The following is a 15,164-nucleotide window of genomic DNA, read 5'->3' on the forward strand; positions in this document are numbered from 1 at the left end:
GCAAGTGCCCCCCCCCTTTAGGAAAAACCCCTAAAAAAAAAAAAAAAGTTCTTATTCAGTAATAAACTTGCCGAAACTCTCAAAGTCATGTTGGCATGTTCTGCTACTCAGTCACAACCCCCTCACTCTGGACGTCATGGAGTCTATTTTTGGTTTTGTTTTTAAGGTTTTTGCCATAGTGTGCATGAGCTCACTGGAGAGACAGAGAGACAGTGAAAGTGAGAAATCATTGCCCGGGAAGATAGCCATGCCACAACCCCTTCTCCATTATCCTGGGGTTTAGAGCACACACACATGTATGTCCAGCATGAATTTCAAGCCTCTGGGTCTGAGACTCGAACTGTGGTTGACTATGTGGGAGTCTAGTGCCTTAACCACCATGCCACCTGGTGGCCTCTGTTTTTGTTTTTTTTTTAAAGAATTACTTATTGGGGCCAGCAGGTGGTGTTGTGAGTAAAGGCGCTGGACTCCTACATGGCCGACCACAGTTCAAGTCGTGGACCTGGTAGCTTGCTTTCTCACTTTCCCTCTCTCTCGCTTTCTCTCTCTCTGTCCCTCTCTGATCAAATATAAATAAATAAATAAATAAATAAATAAATAAATAAATAAATATGTTAAAATTTAAAAATTATTTTAAAAAAGAATTACTTCATTTTACTTCTTCTTATTTTTAAATTTTCTGTAGGACATGTGCACTCACCAGAGAGAAACAGAGAAAGTGAGAAAGCAAGCTGTCAGGTCTGAGACTTGAACTGTGGTTAATCATATGGGAGTCCAGTGCCTTAACCACCATGCCACCTGTTGCGGCCCCCCATTTTTGTGTTGTAATATCAGATTTTCTTAAGCGAGATACGCCTGCAGAGGAGTGGTCTAATCTGGAACTAATGGACTCTCTTTTTTCCCTAGAATTGGTCAGGCATGAAGTGCCAGTTGAAGCTGCTGCGGATGGCTGTGGCCTTGATCTGCAGTAAGTACAGATGGGGCGAGCTGGGGCAGCAGGACTAGCAGAGGCCCTGGGGGTGCAGACACAGTCCCTGCCCTTCCAGGGCTTGTGGGCAAGAGAAAATAAAAGTGAGACATGTTAATAATGTGTAACAAAGTGGGCGTGTGGTACAGGTCCGCCCCACCAGGCTGCTCCTAACCCCCCTTAATCTTTTTTTTTCCCGTTAGTTTATTTATTTCTTCCGAGAGAGAAAGAGAGAGAGAGATCGCTCCCTCAGCAGGCCTTGATGCTGTGTTCCACCCCCAGTCAGCTCTGGATCTAGGGGTGCATGAGCCAGAACTGTTCAGAGGCATCTGATGCGAATCTGGAGCCCTGCTCTGTGGGTTCATCGCGCAGAGCGTTGCCCACCCCCGCACCACCGTCCTTAGTCCCTGCTTGCCGTGTGATACACAATGACCAGAACCCAGATCAAGAGAAGAAACTTCTTGACTTTTTGGGTCATGGAGCTGGCCCTGAGATGCCCTGATGGAAGTTAGAGTCCTCTTCCCCAGCAAAACACTTACATGCATGTGCACACACATACATACACACACACACATTAAAAACAGTTTTTGCAGATTCACAAACTGTAATTACTCCATGAACCCCCAGGAGCAGGCATGGTGGGGGTGGGGCTAGTTGGGAGAAACCTATTCTACCTCAGAGAGAGAGCGAGAAAGCAAGCCTCCAGGTCTAGGACTCCAATCTCAGGTGCCCATGTGGGAATTCCAGCACCTTAACAACCACGCCACCTCCTGGTCCCCCTACAGAGGTCATTCTGAGTGTTAAAGACAAGCAGGTGGGGAGTCATCCCTGTAGGGGAAGCTGGATCCCAAATGGCTAACTGTAGTTCAAATCCTGGGCCCAGCAGCTTGAAAACATGCTAGACGTGTGTGTGAGTGTGTGTGTCTGTGTGTGTGTGCACGCACGCGCAAGTGTGTGTGTGCGCACGCATGCCCAAAACCCTGGGAGGGAGAGATGGAGAAGGGGTTGTGATGTGATCCCACCCCACTGAGGGGCGCTTTCTCCACTGCTTCTCTCTCTGTCTCTCTGTCTCTCCCTGGTGAGTGCACGTGCACTCTGGCAACAGCAACAGCAATAACAAATAGGTGTCTACCTGGTGGAGAAGATGGAATCGGGCATCTGGGACAAGATACAGCATGATCAAAAACCTGGGGGTGAAAGGTCCCGACAGCAGGTTGGTTAGGACAACTGAGGGGTGAGGTTTGTAGTCACAGGCGTCAGATCACAAAGTGCTTTAAATGCAAAGGGGCCAGTGTGCTTCATCCTGAGTGCACGAGTTAGTGGCAGACTGGAGCGTAGAGAACCAGTCAGGTTGTGGTGGAGGACAAACTGAGTGAAGGGGGTGGGGCCGAAGGCCAAAGGGCTCAGAAGCAGTTGGAGGTAAGAAGAGAGAAGAGGAAACGCTCTCCGTCAGCCCTCAGAACGCACCTGTGATGAGGTATCCCTTGGCTTACCTTATGAGGGAATCTCAAGGCTCAGTCAATTGCCCCAGACCACCCAGCTAGGAAGTGATAGAGACAGGCTTGGAGCCCCCTGTGCCATTTGTCCCACCCTCCACTTAGCCATGCTGCACAGGGAGTGCCCGGGTCAGCTGCTGAGTGTGGGTAGGAGGAAGACTAGCTGGAATAAAGGGGTCGCAGATCAAGCCTGGGAAGGCTCTGCTGTGAGGGCATCCACACCCCTTGCCTCCTACCCCATGGTTTTCGGGGAGTTTTCGGTGTGTCCAGCCCTGTATGGTTCTCTGGATCTGTTGAATGGATGGAGTTGGAGGGGTTCTAATCCGAGGAAGGACCATCCAGCCTTAAAACCCTAGGGCTCCTTTCGTCAGAACAGTACAGGGTAGTAAAGCAGGGTGCACAGAACTTCCATGTCTGCTTGGACTCTGAAAGGGGAAGCATAAGGCTTGCTGTTGGGGAAAAACAAACAAACCGTGGGGTCAACAAGGATGCAGTGGTAAATGCGACACTGCAGAACTGACCCACGTGGGAAGGTTCCAGGTTGGCATCCAGAGCCCCACCTGAGTACAGCAGGTTCACATGATCTGGGTCTGGCTGAGGCTGGGGTGGATGGTGGTACTGAGACCCCTCCAGGGGTGCTGTGTGTGTGTGTATGTGTCTAGCTCATGGAAGAAATAAGTACATAAACTCAAAACTTAAATAAAATATCTAACTCCAAGCATCATAGAAGCTAATATACGGTTTTGGAGTTGGGGATCATTGTCTTAGAAACTTCCCTTATCACACCGAGGCCCTGCTGAGCAAAGGCGGGAGAATGCCCCAGGGCCAGGCCTGGGCTGGGGCTGGGGAGGGCCTAGTGTCCTTCTCTGGCTGCTCCTTTTCTGCCATCTGTCGGCCATCCTTGGAGTCGCAGGGCCCAGTCCAGGGCACCCCAAGGATATGGAGGGCCCTGGAGGCTCTGGCCCTTAGAGTGGTTCCCAAGGAAAGGAGTGCACTGGCTCATTAAATGGCAACTGAACAAGCACAAAATTCCCCTCGGAGAGCTTTCTTGCAATCTGCCGACTTTGCCTTGGTTTTCTCATCTGTAACATGGGAATGAGAATACTTACCCTCAGTGTTCTCTTGGTGGTGGGTAACGAGATGACACAGTTGCCAGCTCCATCCTTTCAAGGGTCTACACCTCCATTTGATTGGCCAACACAAGAAGTTCATACAATAAGGATGGATTAGAGAGTTAGATGGTGGCCAGCAGGTGGTGTGGAGGTTTAGGATCTGACATGGCAGATTGCACAGTTCGAGTCCCAGACCTGGTGGCTTGAAAATCAACCAGGGTGTGTGTGAGTGCATGCCCAAAATCCTGAGAAGAGAATGGAGGAGAAGGGATTGAGGTGTGGCCATCCTTCCAGGGGGTGATTTCTGACTTTGCCTCTCTGTCTGTCTGTATCTGGTGAGCTCACACGCCATATAACAAAACTGAAGAAAAAAAAAGACAACATGGGCCAGCCCGTGGCATGGAGATTAAGGTGGCTGGATCCCACATATCTGACTGCAGTTTGAGTCCCAGACCGGGCAGCTTGAAAATCATGCTGGGTGAATGTGTATGCCTGAACAAAATTCCAAGAGGAGAATGGAGGAGAAAGGATTGTGGTGTGGCCATCCCTCTGGGAGACGTTCTCACTTCTCTCTCTCTCTCACTGTTCCCCTGTCTCTCTCTGTCTCTATTAACTGCACTGCACACTCTACAGCAAAACTAAAAAAAAAATAAAAGGAAGACAGATGGAGGTATTTTTAGATTTGTTAAGAGATAAAGGCCAGCAATGTGTTGAGGTTGGATCATCTATTTCCCTCCTTGCCCTTCCTCCCTCCATCTCTTCTGACAAAATCACTGATTCTGAAGGGTTTCTGAGCGTTTTGAAATAATCCATGAAAATGCTGTGTAGTCTGTAAACACTAGGCACATCCCGAAATTATTCATGTCCCAGTGGTGCAGCCTGTGCATAGGCCGGGACTTCATGCAGATGCGCAGGTGGGGAACCAGGCCCCAGGCATTGCAGCATGACCACAGCGGTGCGAGGGCCATCCGGCGTCCACACCAGGGGTCCCCTTTGCCTGGAATGCCCTCTCCACCTTCTTAGGGTCTTCTTGTGGCCAGGCCCCTCTCAATATTCAAATCTCAGCTGAGGTGTCACCTCTTGGAGGGAGTTGCCTAACGCCCCCTGGTGTCCAGTGCTAATTGTACACCCCTTGTTTTTCCCCCATCCATGGATCTCTTACTGACACTTCCTGTGTATGTAACTGTTTGCTGGTCTATGGCCAGACCCTGTAAGTTGTGGGGGAACAAAGACTGGTGTCTATTTCTCCACTGTGCAGACAGGTGCTTGGCCTGATGGACAGACTGAATCATGGGTGGGTGGATGGCTGGAGTCCAAAGCCTCTCCTTGCGCTCCTCCCCTGGGCCTGCCCCTGACTTCTCTGTGCTTCCCTTGCAGTGAGCATGGAGTTTGGGCGGGCCGTGTGGCTGCGCTTCCACCCGTCAGCTTACCCCCCATGCCCTCACCCGAGCTTCGTGGCACACCTGGGCGGTGTGGCCGTGGGCATCACCTTGGGCGTGGTGGTCCTGAGGAACTACGAGCAGAGGCTGCAGGACCAGTCGCTGTGGTGGATCTTCGTGGCCATGTACACCGTCTTCGTGCTGTTCGCTGTCTTCTGGAACATCTTTGCCTACACCCTGCTAGACTTGAAGCTGCCACCGCCCCCCTAAGGGGCTGGAGGACTGAGGTGTGGGAGGGGAGCTGCATCCACAGGGAGCACTTGCATTCGTTTTCTCATCCCCAGCTCAGTGGGGCCAGCGAGGGGAGAGCGAGAGACGCTGGGCTGCTGGGATTCCGTGTGTAGAATTGGGCAGACCGCCGAGGCTCCTTCCTGGGCGAGGCGCTGACGTGGTTGTCGTCATTCTTCTAGGCTGTTTTGGTGACATCAGGCCAGGGTGAAAGCCTGAGGTAAGGTGAGGTGGCCCTCCCCGTGGCCCTCCCTGTGGACTGGGCTCCATGTGTCCCCTCCAACTGCAACAGACTGAGCCGCAGCCTTCCTGGCCAGCCTGTACCCCAAGAGACTAAGGGAGGAAGGCCAGCCTGAAGGTTGCCAGCCTGGAGATCCCTGCAGGCCAGCAGTGTACCCTCTGCAGCTGCTGGGCCCAGGACCTCAACCTGGGTGAGCCCGGGGTGCCCTGTGTCCCTGGAGGTGGGTGCTGGAGTGTGGCCTCCAGTGACTGGGCTGGGCAGAGCCGGGAGATGCTGTGGCTCTGGGCCCTCCTCTGGCCTGGTGACCTATGAAAGAGCTGCAGCAGAGCGACATCAACTTCACCAGGTTCCCTAGGGAGGGCCCAGGCGCAACCTCAGCCATCTCCCGCCCCTTCTCCCGGAGGGCCGACATCTCACACCCTGCAGCCCAGCAACCATGCCCTGTGTGGGTTTTAGGCTGTTTTCTTCCCTCCCACTCCCCTGACCCTACTTCGTGCCTCTCCTTTAGTAGTGGAGACAGCATTTTGATACGTGCGTGCACGCGCATGTGTGCATGTGTGTGTGTGCGTGTGTGTGTGTGCGTGTGAGAGAGAGAGATGGGAAAGACAGAGGGAGGCAAGTGGGAACCTGCAGAAGAGGCCTAAGGGCTGGGGCCATGGCCTGGGGGGAGGTCACGAGAGGAGAGAGGGTGCTGAGAAGCAGGAGGGAGTTCAGGGTTTCTGAATGTCCTTGCTCTCAGCAGTGCTCGCCCTTGCCCTTCCCATCTCAGGAACCTCGCTGATGATTCACTGACCAGGCTGGAGGGAGACCTGGGGCCTCCAGGGGCCCTTGGGATGCTAAGGTTTTCCTTGCCTTAGCCAAGTTCTGTGTCATTTCCCTCTGGGGTGGCCTTCACAGCAGAAAAGCTTCTGTGTAGTTTCTCCTTCAGGAGAGAAGCTGGGGCCCAAGAGCCTGGGGCAGGAACGTTGGGCCGTGTACTCATGTGCGGGGACACAGGGACAGCAGGAGTGGGAATTCCAACGCGACTGGCGAACTTTGCTTTTGGAGGATTGCCGGGGGCTTGGGTGGATGCCAGAGGTGGGAGCAGCCAGTCGATACCAGATATGGGAGGGAACTTGGAGATTACCAAGGCCACCCACGCCCATTTCACAGGTGGGAAAACGAGGCTGGCCAATGAGCCCTGGCAGGAGCATTGCAGGCCTCAGGAGGAAATAGGAAGAGGATGACATTTGACAAAACATACCATTCCCTTTATTCTGCTCCTGGAACTTAAAGCTGCTGATGACCCGGAGGTCAAAGAGCCCCAGGCCTGGGAGCCAGAGGGGCTGCATACTCCCGGGAACAAGGGCAGGAGTGCAGGAACTACTGTCCTGCCCTCGCCCTTGGGAGCCCTTGTGGGTACTGAATCCAGGGTCAGCCAGGTCAGACACCTCAGGGTCCCGGGGCCTGCGGCTTCCTGCCCTTGTGCCTGGCCTGGCTGACCCTAGACTCAGTACCAAATAATTGCAGGTGGGCAGGGTCTTCCTACCCAGGGACACACCTGCTCACTTGCAGCCTATGCCAAAGCCTTCCACATCTCTGCCCGAGGCTAAATGGGTTGTCCCAGTCTCCATGCATGGCATCTAAGGTCATGCTACACTCACGTCAGTGCCCCGTCGAGGACTGTCAGACTGTGGCAGTGTGTGCCTAAACCTTTGGCTAAGTTTAGCCCAGAGCACCTGCCTGCTGTTCTCTGCCCATCAGAGAATGCAGATGGGAGTCAGCTCCTTAGGAGAGGAGGCTTGGTAAGGATGGAGAAGGCAACCAGGACTTTGCCACCTCTGCTTTGGGCTGAGCAGTGCTGTCCCTTCCTAGAGTGGCAGAGTAGTCCTCTCCTGGCACCCAGGGCTTCTGGGATGTTGGTGGAGCCAGCAGAGTGGCATCCCTATCTCTGACTGTGTGACCTAGGGAGAGCTGAGAAGGCACTGAGCTAGAAGACTAGAAAGTGCTCGGGCTGCAGCTTGTTACTGACAACTGCCCAAGACAGCTGCCTGCCACCCACTGCCAGCCATCCTCTGAGGTCCAGGACACATGGAAGGAGCCTTGTCTCTGCTGCAGGCCCCAGCCTCAGCTGCACCCTGTCACCACCCCCCACTTCTACCACCTTCTCCAAACTATCTCTTCCAAGCAGGGCCATAGAGCGGGGATTGTAGGTCACCTGACCCAGCCCAGGGCCTGGAGACAGATGATCAGAAAGGTTTGCTCTGTGGGGTTTGCCCTGTTCCTCAGCAGTTCCCTGTGCTCCTTACAGAAACATGTCCCTCCCTCCTTTCTCATCCAGCATGGCCGCCAGCCAGGGTGCTAGGGAGCAGAGGGCAGTGTCAGTCCTCAGGCTGGCGGAGGTAGGTCGGCCTTTCATGCCCAGGATACAGAAACTGGGAGCTGGGAATCCCCAACCAGCCGTACGCTCACTTGCTCGTTAAGTAGGAGAATCACAGAAATGGGAAGGGGGAAAAAAACCTTCAAAGGAGAAATTTCAATTTAATGACACCATTCATCATTGGTTTTTTAATTAGGAAAAGCTCCCTAATGAGGCTCTTTTGCCAGCTAATAGGACCCTCAATTTCCATGAGAGCCATTCTTGCCCAGAGGATTAGAGGAGTCATTGCTCACCAAACCCAGATCTCCCCCCAGCGCCCCACTTAGTGCGCAGATAGTGCAGATTCCCAGGTGCAGTGGGAGCCTTCCCCAGCACTCACGTCGCTCCCATGGCTGGCGGGAAAGCACCACATCTCCTCTGCCTTAAAAACTGCCCAGTAGTGACCTGCCCCTTGGAGGACCTGAGTAAGTGGAACAAAACACAAGCTGCAACGTTTGTTTCTAAATATTTTTGTATTGTGTACATTCTGTATATTTTTGTTGTAACATATTATTTGAGCACAGATTCCATTAAAGATTTTTTTAAGCCATTGGTTATTGAGGAAGTGGCCTGAAGGGCTGGTGTTGGCTGCCTCATCTGTGTCTGGGTCCGGATGCGTGGGAGAGGGTGATGGTGGAAGTGGGTTTGTGATTTGTAAAATACAGATGGGGTGGTGAAGGGGGCTGGATCCCATCTGGCCAACGACATGGTTCAAGTCCTGGACTTAGTGGCTTCCAAAACACTCCAGTGTGTGTGTGTGTGTGTGTGTGTGTGTGTGTGTATGCGCAAAATCCCCAAAGGAGGGCGAAATGGAGAAGGAATTGCAGCGTGACCATCCCCTGTGAGGATGCTTGCTCATTTTCCCTTTCTCTTTTTCCAGCAAGCACGTGTGTCCTCTGGCAACTTACAAAAATAATAATAGCAGTAACGCAAATTGGAGCCTCAGGGTCAGCCCCATGACCTAATAGTTAAAGGAGGGGGATCCCAAATGGCCAACCATGCATTTTGAATCCCAGCCCTGGGGACTTGAAAACATGCTAGGTGCATTTGTGTGTATGCCTGAAATCCCAGTAGGATGGAGAAAAGGAGAAGGGATTGCAGCATGGCCATGCCCCATGGGGGTGTGCTTTCTCCTCCTCTGTCTTGCTGTCTCTGGCCAGCACACACACTCTGGCAAAAACAACAAAAACTGGGACATCAGTGATTGGCACACCTTTCTAGCTCTGTGGGGTGTTTTGTCTGTTTGCTGCAGGGTATGCATGCTGGCTAGGCAGACAGAGAGAGAGGGAAAGTGAGAACTCGTCCAAGAGGGATGGCCGCGCCACAATCCCTTCTCCTCCTTTCTCCTCTCAGGATTTCGGGAATGCACACATATATGCCCAGCATGCTGCTTAAACCACCAGGTCTGAGACTCGCACCATGCAAGTGGCCATGTGGGATCCAGTGCCACAACCTGTGCCACCTGCTGGCCTCTCAGCTCTGATTCTCACTTAACCTTTCTTGAATCACTGAACTCTCAGGTGACTGATGAAAAACATGACTTCTTTTCTCAAAAAAATGCATATATAGGGACCAGCAGGTGGTGTAGTGGTTAAGGCGCTGGACTCCCACAGTCGACTATGGTTTGAGTCCCAGACCTTGTGAGTCCCAGACCTCGTGAGGTGGGTGTGCACGTGTGCCCAAATCCCAAGAGAGTGAAGGGATGGTGGTGTGGCCATACCCCCCCTGGGGGGCGATTTCTCACTTTCTCTGTCTCTCTGGCAAGCACATGCACTAACAAAAAAAATCTCTTTAAAAAAAAAGCATATATGGGGCCAGCAGGTGGCATGGTGGTTAAGGGGCTAGACTCCACATGGTTGACCATGGTTTGAGCTCCAGACCTGGTGGCTTGCTTTCTCTCTCTCTATCCCTCTCTGGTGAGGGCACATGCCCTATAGCAAATTTTTAAAAAATAGTAATAATAGGGATGGCAGGTGGTATGGTAGTTAAGGGTGCTGGACTCCCACATGGTTGACCACGGTTCGAGTTCCAGACCTGGCAGCTTACTTTCTCACTTTGCCCCACTTCTCTCTCTTATTCTGTCCCTCTCTGGTCAAATTTAAAATAAATAAATAAAGTCAAATGTTTTAAAAGTAAGAATAAAAAATAAAAGAATTCTGGCATGGTGGTTAAGACAGCTGGAACCCACATGGCCAGTTGTTCCTACTGCATGCTTAGCACTGGGGTGGGCATTTCACAGCTACTCTACGTGAAGCGAGTATAAATACCCCCAAATTCACACGAGAGGAAGGACTAGTTTGGTCACTTTCTGGTAGTATACATGTAGCTGGGTTCACACCCGGGACTGCCGGTTCCAAAGTTCCTGCTCTCGGCTCTCAAGGACACCGGACATACAGAAGTACCAGGGGGTTGTTTAAAGATCCAATCGCGTTGTATGAGGTGTAGGACCACCCAGTCACAGCAACGAGCCCTGGAGCCTTCTCTTCGAGCTCCTTGTCAGGACCTCCATGCCGTCAGCCTTCCTTGAAGTTGTTTACCAGAAAAACCACAGCTGTCAGCTCACTCCTCCATCACTCTGTTTCCAGCCTCTGGACACTTCTGCCATCTCAGCCGTCTGTGAGGCACCTTCAGGGACTTTATTTTTTTTGGAGAGGTTTTTGCTATAGGGTGCGTGCGCACACCAGACAGACAGAGAGACAGCGAGAGATCACCCCCCCAGAGGGGGCATGGCCATGCTGCAATCCCTTCTCCTCCATTCTCCTCTCGGGATCTTGGGCACGCACATGCGCTCAGCATGAGTTTAAGCCACTGGGTCCGGGATGTGAACCATGGTTGACTACATGGGAGTCCAGAGACATAGCCATTACGCTAACTGCTGGTCCCAGGGACTTTACAGAGAAGAGTGCCGTGCTGCCCTCGTGGACCTCCACCCAAAAGACTCCACTGAAACCAGCAGGGTCTCCATGAGCTGAAGAGACACACGGCTAGGAAAATGTGGCCCCCGGAACAGAAGCTCATTTCTGAGAAGCCTGCAGGCTTTCCCCGCATCTGGTACGAGCGATCCTCTGGTAAAGGACAGGCATTCTGTCATAGTGAATAATGAATGAGAGCGAAAGGAAGTGACTTGGGTGATGGAGTTCTACAGGTGTAACTTTACTGGGTGATGAATAAAACATTGTGACGGAAATTGCTCTTAGACCCTGCCCGATGCTCCCGTGGGATACCGCGAGGCGTACCCTAGCAGGTGATCTGATTTTCGTCAATACGTCTCTTAGTATAACACGTGTAGTTCCCCCCCCACAAACTTGTTGGGGATTAATTAAAATTTCAGGCTTGACAATTGAACCTGTTAAATAAAAATGACTGCCTTATGAGTTTTATTATTACAAATATAATGACAGATAAACAGATCATTTTTCATACATGACAGACATCTTCTTCTAAATGAATAGCACACAAATAACACATGAATTTATTCTATGTTTAAACAAATCCTTTTTAAAACTTTGAAAATTACTACATGAGGGGCCAGCAAGTGGTGTAGTGGTTACAGGGGTTGGATCCCCACATGGCCAACCGTGGTTCAAGTCCCGGACCTGGTGGCTTGCTTTCTCACGTTCCCTTTCTTTCTCTCACTCTCAGGTCAAATTGAAAAATAATAATAACAACAAATGGAATTAAATAAGACTACTGAGGCCAGGTGGTAGTACAGTGGTGATTCGGCTCACTCGCCTGGAGAAGGCCGTGGGTTTGCATCCTAGGACCTACCTGAGCACAGCAAGCACGCACCAGTGCCAGGGATCTGGGCTGGCTAAGCCAGGACAGAGCCCGCTGTGATGATCCTGTCGGGGGGACCTGTCTGTTTCACATGGAAGCTACGTTTTTTCTTTTTTTTTTTTTTTAAGAGATTTTGCCTTAGGGCGTGTGTGCTTGCCAGAGACAGACAGACACACACACAGAGAAAGTGAGAAATCACCCCCTCCCCAGGGGGAAGGCCATGCTGCAATCCCTTCTCCTCCTGGGATCTTAGGCACACATGCACATGCATCCAGTATGAGTTTTGAGCCACTGGGTCCAGGATTCAAACCGCGGTTGACAATGTGGGAGTTTAACAACGTAACAACTACGCCATCTGCTGGCCCCAATGAATATACTTAAAAAAATGCATATAATCACATAATGCAGTGAGCCAACATTACAAAAAAGGGTGTACAGACATAGAGACCATACCATTATACCTTGCCTACATCCATAAATGATTCAAAGCAGGTAATATATTTGCTTTTATTTTAAATGTCAGGCAGCACGTGCACAATTAAAAGCAAGCACATCCCTCTGGGGCCTGTTCATGCCATAATCCTTTTTCTCCTCCATTTCTCCATCCCGTCAGTATTCTGGCCACATACGCAGGTGCAAAGCACGCTTTTCAGGTTTCAGGGACAGGACTCAGACTGCAGTTGGTCTTGTGGGATCAGACTCCTCTCTGCAGCACTTAGCCACCGCAGTATAGGGCTGGCCTTACATTCACTTTTTTTTTTTTCCCCCCCCGAGAGGTTTTTCGCTATAGGGCGTGTGCGCTCGCCAGACAGAGACACAGAGACAGAAAGTGAGAAATCACCCCCCAGGGGGCATGGTCACACCGCAATCCCTTCTCCTCCATTCTCCTCTCGGGATCTTGGGCACACACGCACACGTGCCCGGCGTGAGTTTTAAGCCACCGGGTCCAGGACGCGAACCGCGGTCGACTACGTGGGAGTCCAGCAACATAGTCATTATGCTAACTGCTGGTTCCCGCCTTACATTCACTTTTAAATGCCATTTACAACAGACTCTTAAATGACATATGAGTTTGAAAATTAAAACTTTTTTATATTCAGAATGCTGAGGTCTTAATTTTGCTTATTAAAAGCAAAACCCTGGGGACCAGCAGTTGGTGTAATGGCTGTGTCACTGGACTCCCACATAGCGGTTTGAGACCCCGACCCGGTGGCTTAAAACTCACATCAGGTGAGTGTGCATGTGTGCCCAAAATCCTGAGAGGAGAATAAAGAAGGGATTGTGTCATGGTCAACTTTCCATTGGGGGGCAATTTCTCACTTCCTGTCTCTGTCTCTAGTGAGCACATGTGTCCTATGCCAAGAAAAATCTTAAAAAACAAAAAAACAAGCAAAAAAAACCCAGCAGTTGGGTTTGAGGAATATCATAAAATTGCTGATTTTCCAGTCTTCTGAATTTAATACTACTAAAAAATGCTACATAGATATTTTTCTATCCTGCCTTCAATCCAAGTTATTAAAGTTTAAAACCATATGAAAGCATTTATGAAGATCTTGAATTTATTTCTCTTTAAAGGAAAAGAAACGGATGGGTGAGTCATGTCCCTAGCCTTATGCAAAGTGAAAAGCAGAAGGCAATTGTCAGTCATTTTCGAAGTTAAAACTCAGACTTAATGTGAATTTAGAGCTATTGAAGATTCCCCAGTTTTATGAGCTTCTGTTCCTCTGAGCATCCTGAGGGCAGTGAGAACACAAGACTTTTGCTCTTTGAAACAAAATCATTATCAGATGAATTTATTAAAGAGCTACGCAGAACAAACTGCAATCATATGTGTGTAACTACACTCCTTTTTTTTTTTTTGCTATAAGGCGTGTGCTCTCGCCAGAAAGACAGAAGAGAGACAGAGAGATAGAAAGTGAGAAGTCACCCCCCCAGGGAGGATGGCCATGCCACAATCCCTCCTCCTCCATTCTCTTCTCGGGATCTTGGGCATGCACGCACATGTGCCCAGTGTGAGTTCAAGCCACCAGGTCCGGGACTCGAACCGTTGTCGGCTACATGGGAGTTCAGAGACATAGCCATTATACTAACTGCTGGTCCCATATGTGTGTAACTACAACTGGCTTTCATGTGAAGCTAGTTGAGGATACTTTCTGTTGATTGTGAGAAAAACAATAGGAGGCGCTAAACAAAAGTACAAAAGACAAAAATCAATGAGTAACTCTGATATGAAGAATTTCTGCTTGCCTTCTTTGTTATAGTTTGCTTATAAAACAGGTATACTTTGTTTCATTTCTGGACACTTTATTTTAAAAACTCCAGCATTTTGATCCAGCCACAGAGAGGTAGCGGGAGCACAACACTCTGCAGTGGTGGAAGCCATATGGAAAACCGGGGTTTGGTTCCCAGGTCAACCTATCCACGCAGGGAGGGTGCACGCGTGCCCGTGATCCTGGCTGGCTGAGAAAGGCTGACGGGAGGCATCACAGAACGAGACCCTGTTGGGGGCACTGTCACTGTTTTGCTCTCAATAAAGAAACTTTAAAAAAACAAGCAGGGGGCCAGCAGGTGGCATGTGGGTAAGGTGCTGGACTCCCACGTGGCTGACCACAGTTTGAGTCCTGGACCTGGTGGCTTAAAATCCCACTGGGTGCATGTTTTGACATACTCAAAATCCTAGGAGGACAATGGAGGAGAAGGGATTACAGTGTGGCCATCCCCCCTGGGAGATGACTTCTCATTTTCCCTCTCTCTGTCTCCAGCAAGCACACGCACGCTATGGCAAAAATCTTAAACAAACATGCAAAACTGCCAGCATTTTCATCTAAAAGAAAATACAGGCTCATGGCAAATACCAGTGAAGAAATGGATAAAGAAAAGTAGTGATGGCAGCTGCTTCTGCAGTAGCTTTCCATCAGAGACAATGCTTTATCTTGAAGCTAGTGCATCTATTTTTAAAGCTCATTTAATTTCTTACATACTTACACATGATTTATTTACATATTGACTTAAAAGCTGCCTTCATCACCCATGCCATTATCAATCAGAGAAAAAAATGTATCAAGCACCCACAGGATGCAGAGATTTGTCTTTGATCGTTCTTTTTTTTTTTTTTAAGAGGTTTTTGCCTTAGGGCACATGCGCTCACCCAAGAGTGAGAGAGGCAGAGACAGTGAGGAGAGGGAGAGTGAGAATACCCAGGGGATGGCCACACCACAATCCCTTCTCCATTCTCCTCCTGGGATTTTGGACACACACACACACACACACACACTCGCCCAGCCTGATTTTCAAGTCCCGGTCCAGGATTCAAGGTCCGAGATTCAAACCGTGGTTGGCCATGTGGGAGTCCAGTAGTATAACTGCTGAGCCATCAGCCGGTCCTGAGATTGGTCTTTGAAATGGTATAGTAATACTAATCTGTCCTAAGACTAGGATTACGGTTTTTAAAAAGAAGCTATTGGAGATGGCAGAGGGTAAGAGACAGGGTCAAGGATGAGGGAAAA

The 15,164-nt window shown here is 50.2% G+C and overlaps 1 protein-coding gene across 2 annotated transcripts in view; it reads left to right on the forward strand.

Moving 5' to 3' along the window:
* The window catches only part of RHBDL3 (rhomboid like 3), a 67,562-nt gene extending 62,229 nt beyond the window's left edge, over positions 1–5,333 (forward strand). For both annotated transcript variants that reach the window (XM_027774147.1, XM_027774148.1), the window contains 2 exons: positions 907–967; positions 4,953–5,333. In XM_027774147.1, coding sequence (XP_027629948.1) covers positions 907–967; positions 4,953–5,224 — 333 coding nt within the window. In that variant the 3' untranslated portion in view covers positions 5,225–5,333. The remainder of the gene's footprint in view (positions 1–906; positions 968–4,952) is intronic.
* Positions 5,334–15,164: the final 9,831 nt, after the last annotated feature.

This window comes from Tupaia chinensis, unplaced genomic scaffold, assembly GCF_000334495.1.
Source record: "Tupaia chinensis unplaced genomic scaffold, TupChi_1.0 Scaffold000407_1, whole genome shotgun sequence".
Lineage (NCBI taxonomy): Eukaryota > Metazoa > Chordata > Mammalia > Scandentia > Tupaiidae > Tupaia > Tupaia belangeri.